The sequence below is a fragment of the Sinohyriopsis cumingii genome, chromosome 14, assembly GCF_028554795.1.
Source record: "Sinohyriopsis cumingii isolate HCF-2022 chromosome 14, ASM2855479v2, whole genome shotgun sequence".
NCBI classification, from domain to species: Eukaryota; Metazoa; Mollusca; class Bivalvia; order Unionida; family Unionidae; genus Sinohyriopsis; species Sinohyriopsis cumingii.
In genome coordinates this window covers 87,837,110-87,857,972 of record NC_142974.1, presented here as the reverse complement: position 1 = coordinate 87,857,972, position 20,863 = coordinate 87,837,110, and the positions used below count along the sequence as shown (strand labels likewise).

Below are 20,863 nucleotides of genomic sequence, written 5' to 3'. Positions count from 1 at the left end.
CAGAGCTGACAACTTCACTCCACATGTCAGGAATCTCAGCCTTGTTGATTTGGTGACTTGCAAAGGCGTCAAAAACCCAAAGACCACTTTCTTATGGGAGTTGTTGACTTTCCTAAATCAGTAAGTGAAGCAGAATGGAGAGGGTCTTCCAGTGATGAAGAAACTAGTATCTTCTTCCTGGCCCAACATACATGGGAACCTTTGCTAAATGCCATATCTTGTCAGGCAAAAGACAACAAACAGGACAATCATCTGCGTGTACACACATAGTAGACTCGAAGCAGGTTTTTCACACAGCCTTTTTATGAATGCATTTATCCACTGCTAGAGGAATATTTAATGCTGAAAGAAAATACAAGAAATGAACAACAAACCTGAAAGAAAAAATGGGTAGTTAATAATTAGCTCAATAAAAGTTTCTGTAGAAAAAACAAGCATTTCTTTGCTGGAGAGGCACTCAAATTCCTCAAGTTCAACAAATCAGGATGCAGATGCACAATAATTATGAGAAAACAAAAACTACAACACTCCAAAGGACTGCAGAAATGTCAAAAGACATCTTAAATGATGAACTGTTAGGCACATAAGAGACACTTTTGTAAACACACATTTACTAACTGGTGATGAAAATAATATATTTGGACTGGGGAATAGTGTCAAGAAAAGATACAGTAATTATGATAATGGCAAATAATGTATCACTGCTATTAAAATTTTCTGTTTACCTCTCGTTTTGAATTTCTCTCTTGTAATGTTGCCAAATGCTTTAACTGATCTTTGGTTGCTAGAACCCACTGCCTTTCAATATCATTTGTAACCTGATGATAGAAACAAAATTTATCTGACACTACAAACAATGAAGTAGGAATACTTTGATGACAATTCAACTATCTGAAATCAAACTTTAAAAAAAAGGTGAGAACAAGAACTTAACATTATTTTTTAAATTGATATTTCTCCTGATTATTATCAATTTTGCCTGTAATTTGAATGTGTGTGTGTGTGTGTGTGTGTGGACAGATAATATCATCCATTCATTCACCCATCCATCCAATGTTCAGATAATATGTACCTCTAAGCTAAGCATGAAGAAAACAGTGAAATATATAATTTTAACTGAATATGGACATAGTTTTGAATACTGTAAGATCTGGACATAATAAGCACATACATGAAAATAAGGATGCATGGAACATTAAGTGTAAAAACAAGCTCTCCAGTACTTTTGTGGCAAAAATAAGTATAAATCTGCATGTAAAAGAAAATTAAGATCTGTATGACTTGCATTAAATCTGCATATGAGCTACAACATACGGCAATGTTACAGGAAAGTCAATTAATTAATTAGAAGTTGCAGTTAAAAAGAAAAGATTGCAACACAATAAAGAGTCATTAAATCTTTAATCTGTTGAATATTCAACCTGTACATAAAATATTCAAATTTGTGCCATCAAAAAGGTATGATTTTGAAGTTGATGCATTCAAATTTGAAATTCCTTAAAATGCATTACATGTGCCCCAAAATTTAAAGGAGCTAAAATGTGCACCTAAATAAGAATAATTACAATATTATTCAGTCCTACTTATGTGTAAAATGTGACTGCTTAATCTATCTGTAATACCTAGTGCTGTTAAAGTCTTCCTTAGTTTGCTATATCTTCTTTCCTGGATCTATATCTTGCACCTTCATATAATATATTGGGATTACTGTATTGTAAATGTCTTTTACTGTTTATAAGCATATATAATAAAAAAGTTGTCAATAATTTAAAATAATAAGTGTATATACTGATTATTCAGATTTTACAGTACCTTTTAGTATTCTGAAACACTATACTATTAATTAATGTGTTTTAAAAGTGTATTTTTACCCTTATTAATTCCCTTGAATAAATTATTGATGTGAATTTTTATCATACCTGGTCCAAATGATTAACTGCTTTACTGACAGACTAAACCAAATTTTAAGACTGACTGACAACTTTTACTGACAACTTGGACATATGTTTCTTAGCATGTCTTTGTGTTTAATTGCTTTTCTTCACAATGCCCCAACCTTAGTTTGAAAGAAAAGATAATAAATTAATACCACAGGAATAATTACATCCATTTTGACAAATTATACACCCTCTATATTGAAATAATCTCTCCACCACATACTTCCTAAATATACCATGTAGAAATTTTGCTTTTTAAAAAAAAATCAAATACAAAAAATAAAACAAGAAGAAAAAATGACAAAATGAGAGAGGTCAAATTTAAAGTCCAACCCTTATGTGAATTGATATGACTAAAGAATGATTCCACCATGTGTTAAAATTTATATAAAACATTTCAGAGTGATCATATTCTAGATTTCAGCTTCAATTATCTCTACTAAATAATTTTTTTAAAAAGAATTTAAAAAAAAAAATTCCATAGACATTAATCTCATAAGTGGCCAATATGAAATGACTTATAAACAACCATACAATATCACAAATTGTAGAGTTAAGATAGCAAAGTATATATATATATTACATTTCTCTGAAAATAGTTACCCAATCACACTAACATTAACAATAGGGGATATGAGCCTGCAAACTCCTGAATCCAGCCCTAATAAAAGAAAAAAATTATTTTCTGCTTATATCATATAGACAAAGGATAGTATATCTAGACAATTACCTCCTCTTTCCACCACTAGTTCTTGCCAGTTTTAAGTTTGGTGACCTACAGCAAGGTTGTTTGCATAGTAGGGTGGCTGGGAGGGTCTTCAAATAATGTGATTGGGTAAGTATTCTCACAGAAACAAAATTTACTTTAAAATTTGCTTCCTTCTTTGAATACACTCTCCAATCACATTAACATTAGAATAGGTAATAGCTTATGGGAATAATGAGCATCCTACTCTTATGTTACATGTTCAGGCTCGAATAAACTGTAACACAAGAAAGAGTAAAAACAACAAGCTTTGAAAAATATAACAATTTATTTCCCTGGAAAAATTATGTAAAAATGAAAAAAGATGAACTTATGGTTTTAAGAATCAAATAAAAAAATAATCCAAGAATAATCCACGAATAAAATTTGTGAAGTCCTAATAACAAAATGTTCTAATGATTTCAAGTTCAAGTCCCAACGAAGAGTTCAAGAATTACATACAACTTCCAATGTAAGAGCCCAACTACTAATGAGAATATCTCTCAAAAACAAAGGTTATATCCTATTCTAAAACACAAAAAGGGGGTCACATGATCATGTTACAGAAACTCATCAAAATTATGTACTTGTTAAAGATCATGTACACTCAGTGTGGCCCTGACGAAAACCAATTTTACTCTAAGAAATAAAAAATTTAAACAATTGTTTACATCTTAAATCAGTAGTCCCATCATGACCTCAACAACAACCTATCATTTTAAAATAAAAATAGAACTTATTTACATGGTTGCTACTAATTCTGAATCCAAGTCAGGATCTAGATCAACACCTGGTGTTTACAAAACGAACAGTCCAGGTCAAACTATTTTCTGGAAAAGTATCATCTTCAGTGAATATATTACAATAGCATGTAATGAAAAATAAATAAAATTTAAAACTCACAAACAATTAAAACTGAAACAAATATATATTAAATCAGATATAACTAAATCAAATATACACAACATCTACTTATAACTTGGGTATCCTCCTGGGGAAGAAAGGCTGAATTGCCTATGTGAACAATAACTCATTCTCCTGCTAGAGGCAACACATGTAAAGGAAACTACTCTATCAGGTTATAAGAAGATGATTGTTGAAATCTTTTCTTACTTTCAAAAATCACTGACAAATCCAGCAAAGCTAAGAGGCTGTGTTGGTTTAATTGGCTCTGGTGGTCATCTGGGCTGCAGCCAAAGGACTCACCAGATTCTGATTATGTTCCTTCAAATCTAAATCCCCAATCAAAATACTTTAGAAGGTTGACTCTGCTTCTATGATGAGGTGACTTTGATCTTTGAGAGGCAGAGTACACAGAGACTATAACCCACTGGCCCTGAAGATAGAGCTTTAGAGATTATATCCTGCCTTCCTGCCTTCATGGTGAGAAAGAGTTGCTTGCTGATGCCATAACTAGTCTCTGTACACTTGAAGCAGTGCTTGAGGATCTTGAATGGCTGTTGCTCTCGTCTTATCTACAGACAAGAGGGAGCACCAAGAGGGAGCACATGACTGACTGACTGCACACTTACAGTAAACAGTTCTTGGCCACAATGCCTAGACTGCATCATGAGGATCATCGAACTATCTGATCTGAAGATAATTTGGGTACCTCACTCACCATGCAAAGTGAAGTTATCAGGAAACAGGTTTTACATGAAAATAGCTAGACAGCTAGAATGAGAGCCAGGCTCAAAGTTTTCTCAGAGCTAAGCAATATCAGGACGAAGGACAGATTCAATCTTTCTTATGACCAATAACTCCTGTGCCAAGGTGCCTGAATGTTTCCAATATCAAGGATGGTAATTGGCACCAAATTTGTATCCCCATAGAGCCAGATAAAATAGTCTGCCAGATGAGGGATAGAGGCACTCAAAGAGATGATGGCACTGATTCTACACCAAGTCATAAAAGCTTGCCACTTTCCCTCATAAGCCTTCAGAGTGAAAGGTCTTCTTGCTCTCCAGATTTTGTCCACAATCAAGGGTCTGAATTCTTTCTCTTGCAAGGCAATCCCAACAAGAGAAAAGCATGAAGGAGAAGACAGGGTAGGGATGAAACACCTGCAACCTTTGTTGTGTGAGAAGAATACGTTTGGCTGTAATATTCCTGGGTATCGATATCATGGGCTGTTCTGTTCATAACCCAAGCAATTTGGGCCATCTGCTCCCAGGTGTGTTGGTTAGCTGATTTTTTTACGTCAGAAAATTGACAGAAAGGCCAAATCCAGTACAGAAGATGTGGCAAATTTTGAACCAGATTCAATATGACAAGAAACACATTCTTATCCACCGCATAAAATCTTAGAGCCGACATGTTAACTGCCATTATATTCTATATCCAACATTGGGAATTCAGTATAGCATGGCATGTGGTGAAATGTCTCCTGTACCAGTACATTGAAAACATAGCTGATACCTGGCTTCCAAAATGAACGTTTAAAGCATTCCCTAGGTCACAGATATATTTGGACAACCAGTCGATATTCTCCCTGAGATTTGCTAACTCAGGATTGGAAAGCAGCCAGAAAGATGGAGACTCTTCCTTGTCATTGATATTGACTGATGCTTCAGCTTTACAGTCATACATGGTGACAAGGGATGGAGGGCATTCCAAAGTCAACAACACACACTATTATCTCCTCAATAGTAACACTAAATTAATCTTCATCCTTTCCATGGTCAGATTAGAGTAAGGCTGTTGCTCTGAAGTATCTTCTCACTCACTGTGTGAATACTCTTGGTCCTCATCTGTTTCCATTTTGGAATAAATCATGCCCTGAGGTAACAATGATGCACTGCCACTATCTCTAAATAATCCACTGGTATGGGTAAGTAGTGAACATAGGTAAAGCTGGTTCTGCCGCACAATTTTGTAACACCTGGACAAGTGGAATGTTAGCTGGGAGAATGGTCAGCCATTTGTTGTATATTTGGAAGCTATTCTGGTCAGCTTCAGCAAAAGTCAAACCGTGTGTAACTGCTGGCTTGGCTACATGATCTTTCACTAAGATTCCCATCCTTACATGTGTGTGTGTGTGTGTGTATATATATATATATATGGTAAAGATCATGTATACCAACTGTTTTTGATTGAATGTGAATCCAAATAAATCACAACTTGTATGACTTGAATTCTGGCATAGAGTCTGACTTGGATTTAATGGCAGGTTTGTATATACTATATAATGTATAGATGCAAAGCTTAAAAATTAACAATGCATAGTGGTGGCAAGGGCAAATAAAGGGCATGAGTTACTACCCTTTGTCTATAATATATAAACAAAAAAGATTGTTTTTTGGTAGAACTGGATTCAAGAGATAGCAGACTCATTTCACTTAATGTTGAAGTGATTGGGGAATGTATTTAAGGGAGCAATGGAAACATAATTACTGTCTGTACCACTGTCACATCACCTGGAAAAAAAACAGTTACCTTTTTTTGAGACAATCTATTGTACCAATAGTAGTATATATCTACCTTCATCTAATGACTATGGAGGAGTCAAAATTACCTATGACAAGTTTTCTTTTAAATTTGGAAGTGATTCATTTTTTTTTTAAATCAACCATCATCTGTGACAACAAAATGCCATTAGCATATTGGCAATCTCAAGTCCAAACTCTGCATACCAAAACAATATCAAAGCTGAACTTATTGAATAAACTTCATTAAGAATTTTAAAAAAAAAACATTATCAAAATTAATTAAAGAAACATTATCTAAATCAAATAAACAAATAGTATAAAATTCAATTAAAGAAACAATATCAAAATAAAAAAAAGATTTAAAAAAGTTGCTGTAGTACGGTACTTCACATTTACATCAAACACAATGAAAAAAGCTAAAAATATTTTATATTTATGTCTTCTATGGAAACTACATTTACCGCTGGTGTAAGTTTAAATGTTTAATAATCTGTAGCTATTTTCACTTATTCAAACACTGAAAGTACTCTCCATTAAAACATTTCTATCATCCTTCTGTGTGGTATCCTTTTTAGCTCAGGACAAAAAAGATGCACACGATTGCTGGTCTCCTAAGTATCTGTCACCTCAGTAGTATGTTCTGTCTCTCTCACAATGCAAGCTTATAACAAATTTCAGCAAATGACCAACAGAAGTATAAACAATCTTCACACACAAATGCACACAAAAAGACAAATCATTTGTAAATTCACAATACATGCATGGCTAATTTTAGAAATAAAGGAAAATAATTCACCTGTACATACAACAAATTCATGGCAACTTTATTTTCAAGCAGATCATCATCAAATGCTGGGTCCCAGTAGCTAAATATAAGATATGTAAACATTATGCAGATATATGTGGATTTCCTATATTATTTTAATCATTCAGTGACTTGTATTATCTTTAGACCATTGATTTTTCAAGCCTGAGTGAAATTTAAACTGCCCCTTAAAGGAATTAAAGAACCATGAATATACCTTTTCATAACTGTGGCTTGAACAAAAAAATTACTTTCAGCAAAAAATATAAAACATAAATACATTTGTAGCTTTATCTAATATATCTCTCAATTCATAATATGCCATGCATACTGCAGAATAACTTCTGAAAAAATTCATAATATATATACTGTCTGTTTTGGTAAATACAAACACATGTACACTGGTTTGTAGTACATTGTTAGACATACAATAGATACACAAATTCTATACAGCAAGGAAAAGATTGAGAATCAGGTGCCAAAATGTACATCAGATACATGTGCAATTACATAAAAAAGTGCTGCAAATGATCAGGACCAAGTGAATATTCTGCACATGAACATTTAAATAAAAACTGTAATACCATATCGGTATGGTTTTTTTGGTGGGGGGTATAACTAATTTTAATTATGCAATACTTACCCATAGCTATTGTTTAGCTTCATTTTTGTGCCAATAAAAACACACAATCCATTTGATGTGCATATATCCTCCCTTAGCGTGAAGAATTGTCATTATGATACAATTCCTCATGCAACTTGTTCTGTCCTTGGTATGTTATGTGCAAAACAAGCAGATAGTTCATCTTTTTCACAGATGACTGATACATTAGGACATCAGAGCAGGGTGACAGGAGGGCATTTGACAATAGCTATGGGTAAGTATGACATAATTAAAATTAGTTTTACCCCAACACAAGAACTCCATTTTAATAGCAGCAATAGCGTACCATAGCTATTGTTAGCTGAATTTGTCAGTAAAGTGTGTTAGCTGATGCTCCATTAAACTGATAAAAAAACAGAAAATGGAAGGTACTCACCATTGGTGGAGAGGCCCATGTAATGGAATATTGGTATTTCTCATAGCCACATGTTATTCTCTAATGATGGGACCCAGAGGAAAAATGCCTGTGCATTATTGTGACAACAAGCAGAGGTAAAAGGAGAAAAAGGCAGTATGGGAACATCAAATCGCTGCCTTCATGATGTCCTCCAAGGAGGAGTGATTAAGGCAGAGATATGAAATATCAAACGTCATGAATTTCAGGGGCTCTAAGTTTCTCAATCAGTAAGATAGTGGCAGCCAAAATATCTATGGAACCCTTGAAAGGAAGGAAAAGACTTCCTACAGTTTCTTTATCTTTTGGATGCCTTAAGATAGAAACAGAGTACCCTCATGGGATATACAAATCTATCTGTATCATCCACAGCACACATTCGACCGAGACGGAGGATTCCTACTGGTAGAGGAGCTATGGATGATAATTGATTTATGGCTAAAATTCCAGACTGACAAATAAGGGAAACCAAATCATAATTCCCATTAAACAGGAGATGGCCAGTGGCAATAGAAAAAGCATGAATCTCACTTCATCATCATGCTGAAATGAGGGCAAGTAAAAACAGTCTTTCGAGTGATGTCCTGAAAAGAGGAATCACTCATTGGTTCATAGGGGGCTTTGACTAAAGACCATAAAGCAAGAAAGATTCCATCTAGGCATAAGAGGGTGTGAGACAGGTCTCTGCAGCTCAAAATACTTAATAATATCATTAATATTAAATTCGAAACCAATTACTGTGCCTTGAGATAATTTAATGGTGTTTGAAATGGCAGTACTATATCCTTTGTGAGTGGATACAGAGCATTATTTTGTTCTCAAAGTGAAACAAATGGAAATCGCAACAGAAATTATAGAGAGAAAACAATGACCAACAATTTCCTACTGCACCAATCACAGAAGATTCTCCACATGGCATCATTGACAATGGATATAAAAGCTTTCCTGGCCTGAATGATGCAACTGACAACTTGGCCCGAAAATTTTTCTGGCAGAGAGCTCACTTAAGCTGAGCCAAGCATGAAGGTGGAGAACTTGTGGACTATTGTGGAGGAGATATCGCCAGTGTTGGGAGAGGAGATCCCTCCTCAGTGGAAGAGACCTGGGTCAAGCAATCAACAGGTCTAGAAGATCAATGAAACATGAGCACTGAGGTCACTGAGAATGATCTGAGCAGTGGAAGTTCTGGCTTTTGCAGAACTTGAAAAATATGTCAAAAGGGTGGGAAGGCATAAACGAACAGCTGATCCCACTGATAACAGAATGCATTCACCGCCCATGCTCCTTAATACGGGACAAGAGAAACATAAAATGGAATCTGTTGTTGAGCCTGGTTGCAAACTGATTCATATGGGGCTTTCCTCCACCATGAGAAAAGGGACTCTACAACAGAGCAGTAAAGAGTCCATTCTGTGAGGATGGCTATGCTGGTTCTGGAAAGACTCTGTCAAAACATTTTTCTTGTCCGGAATATGTCAAACTCTGAGTATTATGTTCTCCAAGGTGGCCCAGAGCAGCAGGTTCCAGACAACAACACAAAGAGAAGGGGCATGTATGCTAAGGGCCTGCTTTATGCAGACTGGACCGATTTGGCAAAGTGCATTAGTAATGTTTAAAAATAAAAAAACTAATAAAATATATCAAAAGAGAGAACAAATTTTTAAAGTGATGGAAGAAACTTGTTTAAAAGTATATTTCTAAATGTATGCTCATGGGGGGCCCTACACATAAATCCAGGTGGCCCTGCCAAAATGATCCTAATCGGGCATCACATTTGCTAAGGATTTTATTATGTGCGCCTCCTTGGTGGTTGTTGTTGTTGTTATAGGGTTTAACGCCATTTTTCAGCACACGATAGGCTATACATGGCGGCCAGTATTAATGGTGGAGGAAGAATCCGGGAAAACCCCAGAAAGAACCACCGACCCACGAGAAGCTACTGGCAAGCTTTCTCACATACCCACATTGGCTGAATCCGAGACTCGAACCCACGCAGAAAGAGGTGAGATGGCAGCGATCCGTAACGAAGAGCGTTTTAGACCACTCGGCCACTCGGGGCCCCCCTCCTTGGCATCAGAGGTCATGACACATCGACCAATGACTGTCAATGCATCCTTGCAATGCTAAATACACAGCCTTCATTTCAAGGATGTTTATGTGGAGGGATGATTTGGATGGTGTCCAAAATCCCTCTAGAATTATGCTTCGAGTTCTAAATATGCACCCCAACTGGAATCTGGCATGTTGGCAAAAAGATTGGAGTGTGGCTAGATGCATGCATGGGGACTCCAATCGTGAATCTGTCCTGATTCATCCACCACTGCAAATGGTGATGAAATACTGATCCTAGGAAGATCAGTGTTGATAGAGAATCTTTGTGAGGTCTCCACCTTGCAAGAAGGAGAAACTGTAGAGGCTGCACATGAAGATATCCTAACAGAACCAAGTCTGCAGCAGTATTCAGGGTTCCCAGAAAGGACAGGTACAGTCAATCAGAAAAAGAAGTTTTTGCTCTTATGTCTCTAACTGAGCCAGGTTTCAATCATTCCAATCCAGTTCTGGTTTGTGAGGAAATTCATCCCCATGTAAACAAAGTCTTGTGATGGAATGAGTTCCAATATCTCAAGGTTGGGCAAAAGGCCCAAGTGAGTTACCACAGACCAATATCAGTACAGATGCTGATGAAGGGACTGGATTTGAACATTATGGATCAGCCGGTTATCTAAATAAATAGGAATTCCCAATAACCAGAGGTATCCTGCCACTATTTCCATAACTCAGGTGTACAGAAGAAATTGTGAATTGTAGGATCAGGAATTGTATAACTTCTCAGTCTAAACTTAATTGGAAATATTTGCGGTGAGGAGGAAATATAAGGATGTGTTGATAGGTTGATAGAGACAGCCCAACTGGACGGTCAAAGCACATTTAGGATCGATGAGGTGGTCTCCATCTTAAAAAGGTTCTTCCAGAAGAAACCGGTTTAAAGGGGGGACCCAACCATCATCCATGATGCTTTAACAGGCTTCGGAAAAAAGGCCTTGGCGAGCTACAGTGGGAATGACTGGGAGAGGGATGTACAGCAGAACAAGGCTCAAGTCAAAAAGGAATTGTGAAAACTGTATTCTCCCTTTCCAGGTTTGTCAGGCATGTCTGTTTTTTGTTTCCTGAAATCCAGATGAACTAGATGGAGGAGGTGAATTTTGAGGTTGCATATTGGACAAGGGCTGTGTCTGCTTGAAGAACCTGGTAGAAGACCCTTGATGGTGTTTCACACTGACATGCTTCCTGGCTGATTGCAATGGGCCTGGAGTGAATGTGAAGTATCTATGTTGATAATCCAACAAGTCTTGAGACGGCATGGTAGGAAAGAGGCCTACAGACAGACTCTTGGGCTTCAAGCACAGCAGCGCTAAAGATGTCTTTACTGTGATCGAGCAGTACATTTGAAGAGTCCAAGGCAACATCACAGCATAATGTGAAGAAGTTCCACTGATAAAGCCATAGAAACAAAATGTGCATGCCAAAATGTCTTGGCCACAGCTTTCAGCATGTGCTGAAGGGTGGCTGGGTTATAGGATACTTCTTTCAGCATAGTAAAAGAAGCGGCCGAGGAGGTCGGTATGTGAAGTTATGGTGACAAGCAGTTGGACTTTCTGTTCTATATACTCAATGTCTTGTACCGAAAGTCGTGCCAAGGCTCCACTTGAAACACCCACTTTGGTTGCACTGGCATCAAGTTGGGGAGGTTTCATGAGCCACTTTGGGGAATGTACCCAATAGCTGGCAGAAGAGACCAATGGTTGCAACATTGAGAAGGGAACAGCACACCCTTGATGTCTATAAATATTCTGGCCATTTCCACAATCACAGAAGAATGAAGGAGGAGGCCTGGAGGAGTCTGGTTGGGGTTGAGCCACCAACATCTTTTCAGACTGGAAAGGATCTTTTTGGACTGTGTGGCAGGCTTTGGGCACAAGTCAGGGGGTAAGAGGTGACAGACTTCATTTATTGCCTTGTCAATAGATCATACCTCCTCTTTCACATCTAACAGAGATTTTAAAAAAGTGCAAGAGCAGGCATCACTTCAGCTTCCTCCATGTCAAACTCATTAGAGTCTATCACAATGGAGACAGCATCATCGACGACACTCTAAGCTGGGGAGTGTGTAGTATATCTAAGTCCTAAGGAGGTGAAGAGGGTACATGAACACTGTGATAAGTCCTGTACTGGAACACAGTGAGTTTGGGCTGGAGGAGTGGAATGAGCTGGAGAGAGATGAGAATGTCTGTCAATCCTGGAAGAAGTGATGCCTATAGCTTTTTGTTTGGTTTCCACCTGCTGATGAGGTGAAGGCAGGACATGAGCCACAGTAACACCTGTTACAAGGGCAAGATCCAAAAGTACAAGGGGCATACATGACTAAAGCCACAGGTGGAGGGTCCCACATCTCAATGGATTCAGCGGGATAATATGAAAGGGGGCATACCAATCCAATCCCCTAGCCTAGTTGGAGCCCATTAGTTAGATTCCCAATGTTCATAATGAGGTGGTGGGGGTGGGGACTCAGTCCAAACCCTATCCCCATACTGTGAGGCCTTAGTGTGATAATCAGAGGATGCATGGTTATCAACTGAAACATCACTAAGGAAGGTGTGGTGCTGATCTTGCAAAGTGGGAGGGTGCATTGCACTACCTATGACAGGATGGTGGCATTGCATTTACTCCTCAATGGGATGCAGCAAAAATGCTATGAGAAGAGCAATGCATCTCCTCCTCTAACAAGGCACTGACACGCTATGGGACGAATGGTGCATCTCCTCCATGGAAGGCAGCAACATGCTGCTATATTGTTGCTGTATCTCCTTAAAAATGGGAGGTAGTGATGTGTTAGGAGGGGTATTCCAGTCAGAAGACACGTTATTTTCAGTAACAGACTAGCCAGAACATTATGATGAAGGAGAATGAAATTTCTTCTTTCATTTATAAGTGCAGCTGGAGTCTGCAAGATTCCAGATTTCTGCAGACCATAATTTACAAAATATGCAATGATTTTTTCTTGTACATTTGGAACATTAAATACAGTCTGGATGAGTGTCCCATGAAGACTTCTTGTGGCCATACTTTCCACAGACTCTTCTGACATTATTCCTTAATACAGTAAATAAATGTCACATATAACTCACCTTGTTTCTATGTATCACATATGGAGTAAACCACTGTAATAAATGTAGTACATATACAAAAATATAGATGTAGTAAACAGTAGCATCAATTTACCAGTCTTTATCTGTGCAAGGAAGAGACTTCTCAGAGTTCTATACAAATTTAATTGAAAAAAGAAGTATACATGCATAAAATAACAATGTGAACAAAATTCAATGCCTTGAATCGAATATCTCATATGGATACTGTATATAACATGGCTTCTGTGGTGTCAATCTAGACTAGAGAATAGGCAGAAAATGACTTACTAGTACCTTGATATAAAATGATTTTGATAATAAGTGTATCTGACTTTGGACAATAATGGCTCTACTGGTTCGATACTACTTTAAATTTTTTTGCCTTGGATGCAATTTTCAGTCAAGTGCTGACAGTACCTTGGAACAACACAAGTCATACAACTGAGCCAATGGAAATTGTTGTTTCATTGTGTGACAAAGGTGCAAGTAAAATAATAGTTTCTCATGACAATCACTTTAAAACTATGTGTTTATTTTCCAGCTCTTTCTTGTGTGTAGTAATATATGGTTCTAGAATCCTGTTGCTACAAATAATATGATAGTTACAAGTCACATAAGGTCAGCTCCATGTTCCCCACTCAATTGTAACCCTGTGTCTTATGATAACATTAATCTAAGAAATTGGTGTGTGTGTGTTTTCTCTGGGATAGTTGTGGTTAGACAAAAGATAAACCTTTGTTTTGTGATAATAGGCAAAATATTACATTGGGGTTCATTGGTTTAAGTACCAGCAACAATATCTCTGCGTCAAATCAGAAAAGTCTGCATATTTGGCACATGACGCATGAGTAGATAAAACAATGATGCACATAAAATGAATGATGTGTTATTTTTGTCACAAAAAAGAAAGCTAAATAATAGCTATGGTTAAGCTATTGCTGCTATTAAAATTGATTATATATGAACATTTCCCACTTCATGCATAATTATTATAAGAACTATGACAAAAACTGCAGCAACTTTCAACACTACTTGCCACCTTACTGTAACGCACTCCCAACTTGTTTCATCCAATAGGCACAAAGTAGGATCTCCTTCCATCCTGACTGATCTATTGTATATCCATGATGCAAAATTTTGTGTTAATGCAAAGTGTCAAAAATATCTGAGAATAAGGGCATCATGAATACAATTTAAAAAGGTCCTTCTTACTACTGCTTTACTCTAGTACACATACTGGTGGTTAAAGTTTTATTACCATCAATTCTGTAGTTCTAAATTTTCCAATTCAGTCCTAAAAAGGTCTTACCTCTTCCTCAAGACTATGCGATGTGTTGCTTCTTTGTTTGCTGATTTCAAAGAAATATAGGGTGACTCAAAATCTTGGAACTTTCTGACAACTGAAATGAGAAATCATCTAATCAAACTTGCTTGCCCTTAACCTAATTCTCTGCTGGTCACTACTCAATTTTGCTGGAATTTTTTTGTTCCATTTTAGTTTACTATAATTACTCATGTCAGTCTGCACACTTTCGATTCATTTTAATTAACGTTATTTAATCATATTTAATGATGCCATTTCACTTTGAACTTTCTGTTCAATTTTAATTTACTATATTTACCTATGTTAATTTGCCCACATTTTCATTTACTATATTTAACCATTTCAATTTTCCAACTCACAGGGTTTATTTGAGATGGTCTTGCTTACAGAGTGCTGCATATAAGCATAAAAAGACTTTGTCCATAAATCTGATGACGTAACCTTAAACTGTAGACCACATTTTTGTGGAATTTTCTGTAGAGACTATGGTGGAAAAAAAGGTAAACAGTTCTGATAGACACAGATCTATCACTGCAAAAAAAGACACAATTAGATCTGGGTCTACACTTTTTTCACCTGAATATAGGGTATACACTAGAATACAGTATACAGAATTAGTTTCAAAAGAATGATGGACCAAGAATAAAACTGAAAGAAGAAAAACATCACACAACAGAGATTAAAATGGAATGATGAACAATTAAATTACTTGCTACGTGTGATTTATTACATCACTGGGTGGTCGGATAAGAGCTTACTCAAAAAGTCTTTGGAGAGGATTTATGAGGAACGCAATTTCAACTTCTTTTAATCTTTACATTTTTCATCATATTAACACAATTGTCATGGTCCATCACTGCTCATGATGTTATGAAATGAACCACATTATAATAAGTACTGTAATATATTGAACGTAGCACAAAATACAGAATTGTGGTATGGTTTGTACTACCAATAACTGTTCATTAATGGTTCTTTGAAAAGGAGAGAAAGCTCTTAGACTAAGTTTAACTTTACTTTCTTTCAACCTAATGTGTCTTGGACTGGTATAATAATAATAATAATAATAATAATAATATAATTAATGAATTTATTTAAAGAGGGTAACACAAATAGTTAAGAACTAATCTACCTGGAGGCCCTCATACAAAAAAATTTATTTTAGCTGAATCTCTGAAGCAACTGGATATATTGGGTTTGGAAGAAGGAAATAGAGTGGGCATTTCTAATCTGAACTGGAATACTATTCCACAGCAAAGTTCCAGAGTATCAGAAACATTTTTAAAATAATTCCTTATTTGCTCTGGGAATATTATGTTTGTCAGACATGGATCGCAGGTGGTGAGTATTACAGAATAGCCTATACTGGAATGGTGATTGTAAATATTCAGGAGCACTGTTATTGGATATCCTGTACATTAATCTGGCTTTTCTCAGATTCAGTCTTTAATAGGTAATATTTTTAACTTACCAGCTAAATTTTCTTTGCTTTCTTTCTGTATTGATGTTAGCCAAAATGGTCTTTTTTGAAGATGTGCCAGCTTTGCCTAACTGTTATAAAATAGTTTTATGTGCCTTTCAGGGAAAAAATATCTTATCCTACTGAGAAGCCATAAACTTGAATTTACTTTTTTTACTGATATGTTTCATATGTTCTTTGAATGATAGAATTTTATCTACCAAAACAACATGTAGTCTATCATGACAGACCATTTGCAAATTTGTATCCTTCCATGTCAGACATAGTTCATCACTATCAAGATTTGTCCTTTTTTGCTGTGTTAAGATAAGTAATATTTTAGTTTTACCAGTATTTACCACCATGCCATTGCATGTGCACCAGTTGTCCAGTTTGTTTAGGGCATCCTGTAAAGAAATTTCAAGTTCAATCTTTGTGTTCTGAATGTATGACAATGTTATGTCATCTGCATAGAGATCTGTAGATGATATTGAGTCCCTTAGTAGAAGTGGTAAGTCATTAATAAATAAAATAAATAGTAATGGACCTAGAATTGAGCCTTGTGGTACTCCATATCTAATTGTTCCAGGTTCAGATAGTCAGTTAATGTATTATACATACTAGGAAGTTGGCAAAGAGGAGAATGCCAATGCTTCATTTATAACAAATCTAAATGTACTTAGTGAGACTCAACACTCTTTTAAATGGACACTTTTATAAATGCAAAAGATAATGGATTTTCAGGGTCTGTATGTAACTTTGAAGATGCTAATATATATGAACATTTAAATATGGAACAAGGATGTCAGAATGATAAAAGTACATGTAGTATGGAGACAATCTCAGTGAGTACCCCACTGCATGACGACATACATATAATTGATATGAAACTAAATACAAAAGGTTTTCATATAGCTCACTTAAATGTATTTGGTATAGTTGGAAATATAGACCAGATTATGTTAATATTGTCTTACAAGGAAAATAATATCCATGTTTTAGGACTCCCTGAAACCAGATTAAATGCTAACCACAATGATAATCTATTTCACTGTCAAGGCTACAGTAAACAATTACACCGGGTAAGAGAGACAGCAGGGGGTGGTCTTGGGAAGATGTAAATGCAGAAAAGCAACTTGGAGTCACATGAAATTGAGAGTATCTGGGTGGAATTTCTCAAAATAATGCAAAATCATTCCTAGTTAGTTTCATTTACAGGCCACCTTCCCCCAAAGCACATTGGAATGATAACTTTTTGAAACAGATGGAAAATGCTCTTGCACCAGGAGATATTTACGGCATCTGAAGCAATCAATCTGTTTGCCATGATGACATACCTGTGTCAAATGCCCAGTTTCTCCACAGCAGAGACAGTACTCTGCATCATAGTGCCTGAAAATATGATTTGGGTCATTTGGTCCATGGCAGTAGGGGTGAAATGATACACACCTGTGCAACATATTAATGATTCACAATTTACAGTCCACGATATGATACATAAATGATACACATATCAACTAGATGGTCTTTACAGCTTTAGAAGGTGTTTCAGTCACAGGTGGTGCCCTTTTATATGTGTTGAAATATCTAGTGTATTTCCAGAACGCATACAGGTAATGACCTAGCATCTATTTATATGATATTCTTATCCATGACAGGATAACACAAATACTTTGAAATAGACTACCTGTTAGTTGTCAGTGATTTTATTTCAACCTTTAAGGTCATTTCTGACTGCACTTTTAATCAATGTATGACTCATCTTGGCCTCCATGCCCTTTGTTTTGCATTGCTTGAATATTTTAGAAAACATCTTACTATCATTTTCATGTCTTCACTTAAATTTTGCAAGACATTACAGTATTATGTTCAAAACAAATGAAATAGTGCAATGCATTTGTGCAAGTAAATATCATCTATAAGAAGCGTGGGTGTAGGAGTGGAGACTGTTGTTGTTGTTCTAGGGTTTAATGCCATATTTCAGCACAAGATAGGCTATACATGGCAGCCAGTATAACTGGTGGAGGAAGAACCCTGGAAAACCCAGGGAAGAACCACCGACCCACGAGAAGCTACTGGCAGGCTTTCCCACGTACCCATGCTATCCGAGGAGTGGCGATGAATACCAACAAAATCTATCACACTGTACCTCAAGCTAATGCAAAACAACTGCCATGGCCATAGAGCACTTGTTTTTTGTTAGTGATAAAGGAAAACTACTGACAACACCCAAGCCCCATTTATAAAAGAAAATTTAAAATACTGACAAGGTGGCAAACTTGTGCAGTTTGAAATATGTGCTCATCCAGTCAATGATTAAATATCTCAACATAAATACATTCCAAATTTTATTCCATTGGACAAATGAAGTACCTTACTGATCATTTAATATCCACTTTTGCTGCAAGGCTTCTTTAACTTTGCCAATACTTCCCATGTGTCATACAAGGGATAAGCTACATTAAGTTCTGATTGGTGGTTATTGTTCACCTTGTACTTCACAAGCAATAACTACCAATCAGAGTTCAATATAGTGGTCCCCATCTTATATAGTCACCCCTTCTGCACCGGGAAAGTGGTCTTATAAGACAGGTGGCCTTTCCAGAGGCAGACTAAATCGTTTGTGAGAAGTATATGTAATGTACACTGTAGTAAGAAAGCTACATATTTCAAAGCATTTAATATCTTCATTTAATATCTTTATTTAAAAGTAACATTAGTTATTAAAAGGTTCCTACTATAATAATAGACTTATTTCAACTGAATATACTACATTAATCATTCTTATTCTTGGTATAAGCATGATATGCAAGCGGGTATTGTTGTCATGCACATTGCATAACCATTCAAAAATGTCATTTAAATCTTGGTACATACATAATTCTCTTTCCATCTGCTCCATTTTCCCAATGCTGCTGAATAATCGATTGGTTATGACATTGTTTATTCGAGTCTTTTCAAATCAAGTCTTTTATACATAAAATTGTTTGGCAAGTCCCCCCTCAACACCTCACCTGATGTCATCGAGTAGAATAACCAATTTTCTTCTAAAATAATACGTCTCTGCTTACTTGGAGACATGTTAATGTTTGGTAATGATTTATTTGGATGTTGCTAATTGCATGCAATTTAATTAAGCAGATGAAACTTTTGTAGTATGGATGAAATGCCTTCTTCATAAAGGAAGCATAAATGTGTTGTCATGTGAGTTTTCGGTCTTTGTCTGGTACCCTGTTTTGTTAAATTTCAGAGTGTGCACAAAATTTATTTTATCCTATGCTGACCCTGTTATGATCTTGGCAATTACATCAAGTTGTAATCATCAAAGACAAGGACTTGACAGATATGTGAAGTTCAAAAATCTATCATAACATTGTTGAGCCCATTTTTTGTTGTTGTTGTTGTTGTTGTTGTAGGGTTTAATGCCATTTTTCAGCACACGATTGGCTATACATGGCGGCCAGTATTAATGGTGGAGGAAGAACCCAGGAAAACCCTGGAAAGAACCACCGACCCACGAGAAGCTACTGGCAAGCTTTCTCACCCCATTTTTTGTAAACATCAGCTTTTATAGACAATAATATAATACTAATCTTAGTGTTACATGTACTTTAGTCAACACTTCTTTCAGTAACAGAAATCTGACATTGGGAGACATGTATTGATGACAGAGATAATCTGACTACTTACCTTATGTCATGATATGAATTAATTAATTGTTCTGGATACATTTGAAATAAAAAGTGACCACATATGAAGGGAACATTTCACATTTTTGTACCAATATGCTGGCTGCTGTCACATTAGAGGGTTGACCATTCTTGTGGGGTACTTTTGAACACAAACTCGTTGGTGCCAAGAGATTCTGGGCGTAAGAAGCGGGTGGCCACTGGTCGCAGAGGGGGGGCATTCAAGAGGGGGACTACTGTATAACATATTTCACTGCATGACACACTAGAACTTCATCGTCAAATTAGACTCAAGTAGACAAGATATGAATCAACAGATCAATTTTGCACAGAAGTCATTAAATGATTAGTCAAGTACTTTATTACATATGGGGAATATGTATGGAATGCCTTGTTTATGCTGAATATATGTAGTTGGGACAACATAATTAGCATGAAATCAGCATTATGAAACATATCACTTTGTGTTAATTTATAGGAGCAAGTGTTGTCAATAGGCATCTTTTTAAATGACAAAAATGAGAGCTTGTGCCAGTAACATCTATCTCACATAAATTCTCAATTTAAAAGGTAAATGACTAATAATTATTTATGACTGCTGAATACTGAACTCACTTGTACTATTTTGTATTGATCATTCACTGCTAGGATCAATATGTGTGTTGGTATTAATGCATCAATATACCAATGAATCATTTCTCCATTACATAGTGACCCTGCTATAACATGGTAGTTCGGGCCCACAGAACCTGACCATGTTATAGACAAACTTTGTTATAAGCAATCAGGTCAGTTAGCTGAAGAAAATAATGCATGTAGCAAACAAAGATGGTGGGTGAGGGTGAGGGTGGGTGGTGGTAAAAAGTTGGTGAAAAAATAAGTGTTTTTTGTTTGAATGAAGACAAAACTGGTTTGAAATGCACTTGTATAGTTAAAACTTAAATTTGGTTAGTATATTCCATAATGTGTTAAGCACTGTACATATAAGGAAAAACCAATGAATTCAAGTATAGATCACATGTAATAAAATTCATGTATCTGTTTCATCCCATTAGAAAACATAAATAAGACATATAAAGAATGGTGGTCCTCATTCAATCTATATCCCACTGTCAACAAAAATGTGTCACTAAACAATTGTGGTCAGCTGGATACAGATTTTTTGACATGGGATGCAGAAAATCACTGATGCGGGAGTCCTCTGTATGCATGTAATAGGTGTGCGGCAAAAT

The 20,863-nt window shown here is 36.2% G+C and overlaps 1 protein-coding gene across 4 annotated transcripts in view; it reads right to left on the bottom strand.

Moving 5' to 3' along the window:
- LOC149784321 (sorting nexin-17-like) overlaps nucleotides 1-20,863 on the bottom strand; it is a 196,658-nt gene that overhangs the window by 91,587 nt on the left and 84,208 nt on the right. For all 4 annotated transcript variants that reach the window (XR_016413845.1, XM_089932348.1, XM_089932349.1 and 1 more), the window contains 3 exons: nucleotides 14,469-14,559; nucleotides 6,907-6,976; nucleotides 726-818 (listed from right to left, as the gene is read on the bottom strand). Coding sequence is in view for 3 of the 4 variants with exons in the window: in XM_089932348.1 (XP_089788474.1) it covers nucleotides 726-818; nucleotides 6,907-6,976; nucleotides 14,469-14,559 (254 nt within the window). In the remaining variant the exon portion in view is untranslated. The remainder of the gene's footprint in view (nucleotides 1-725; nucleotides 819-6,906; nucleotides 6,977-14,468; nucleotides 14,560-20,863) is intronic.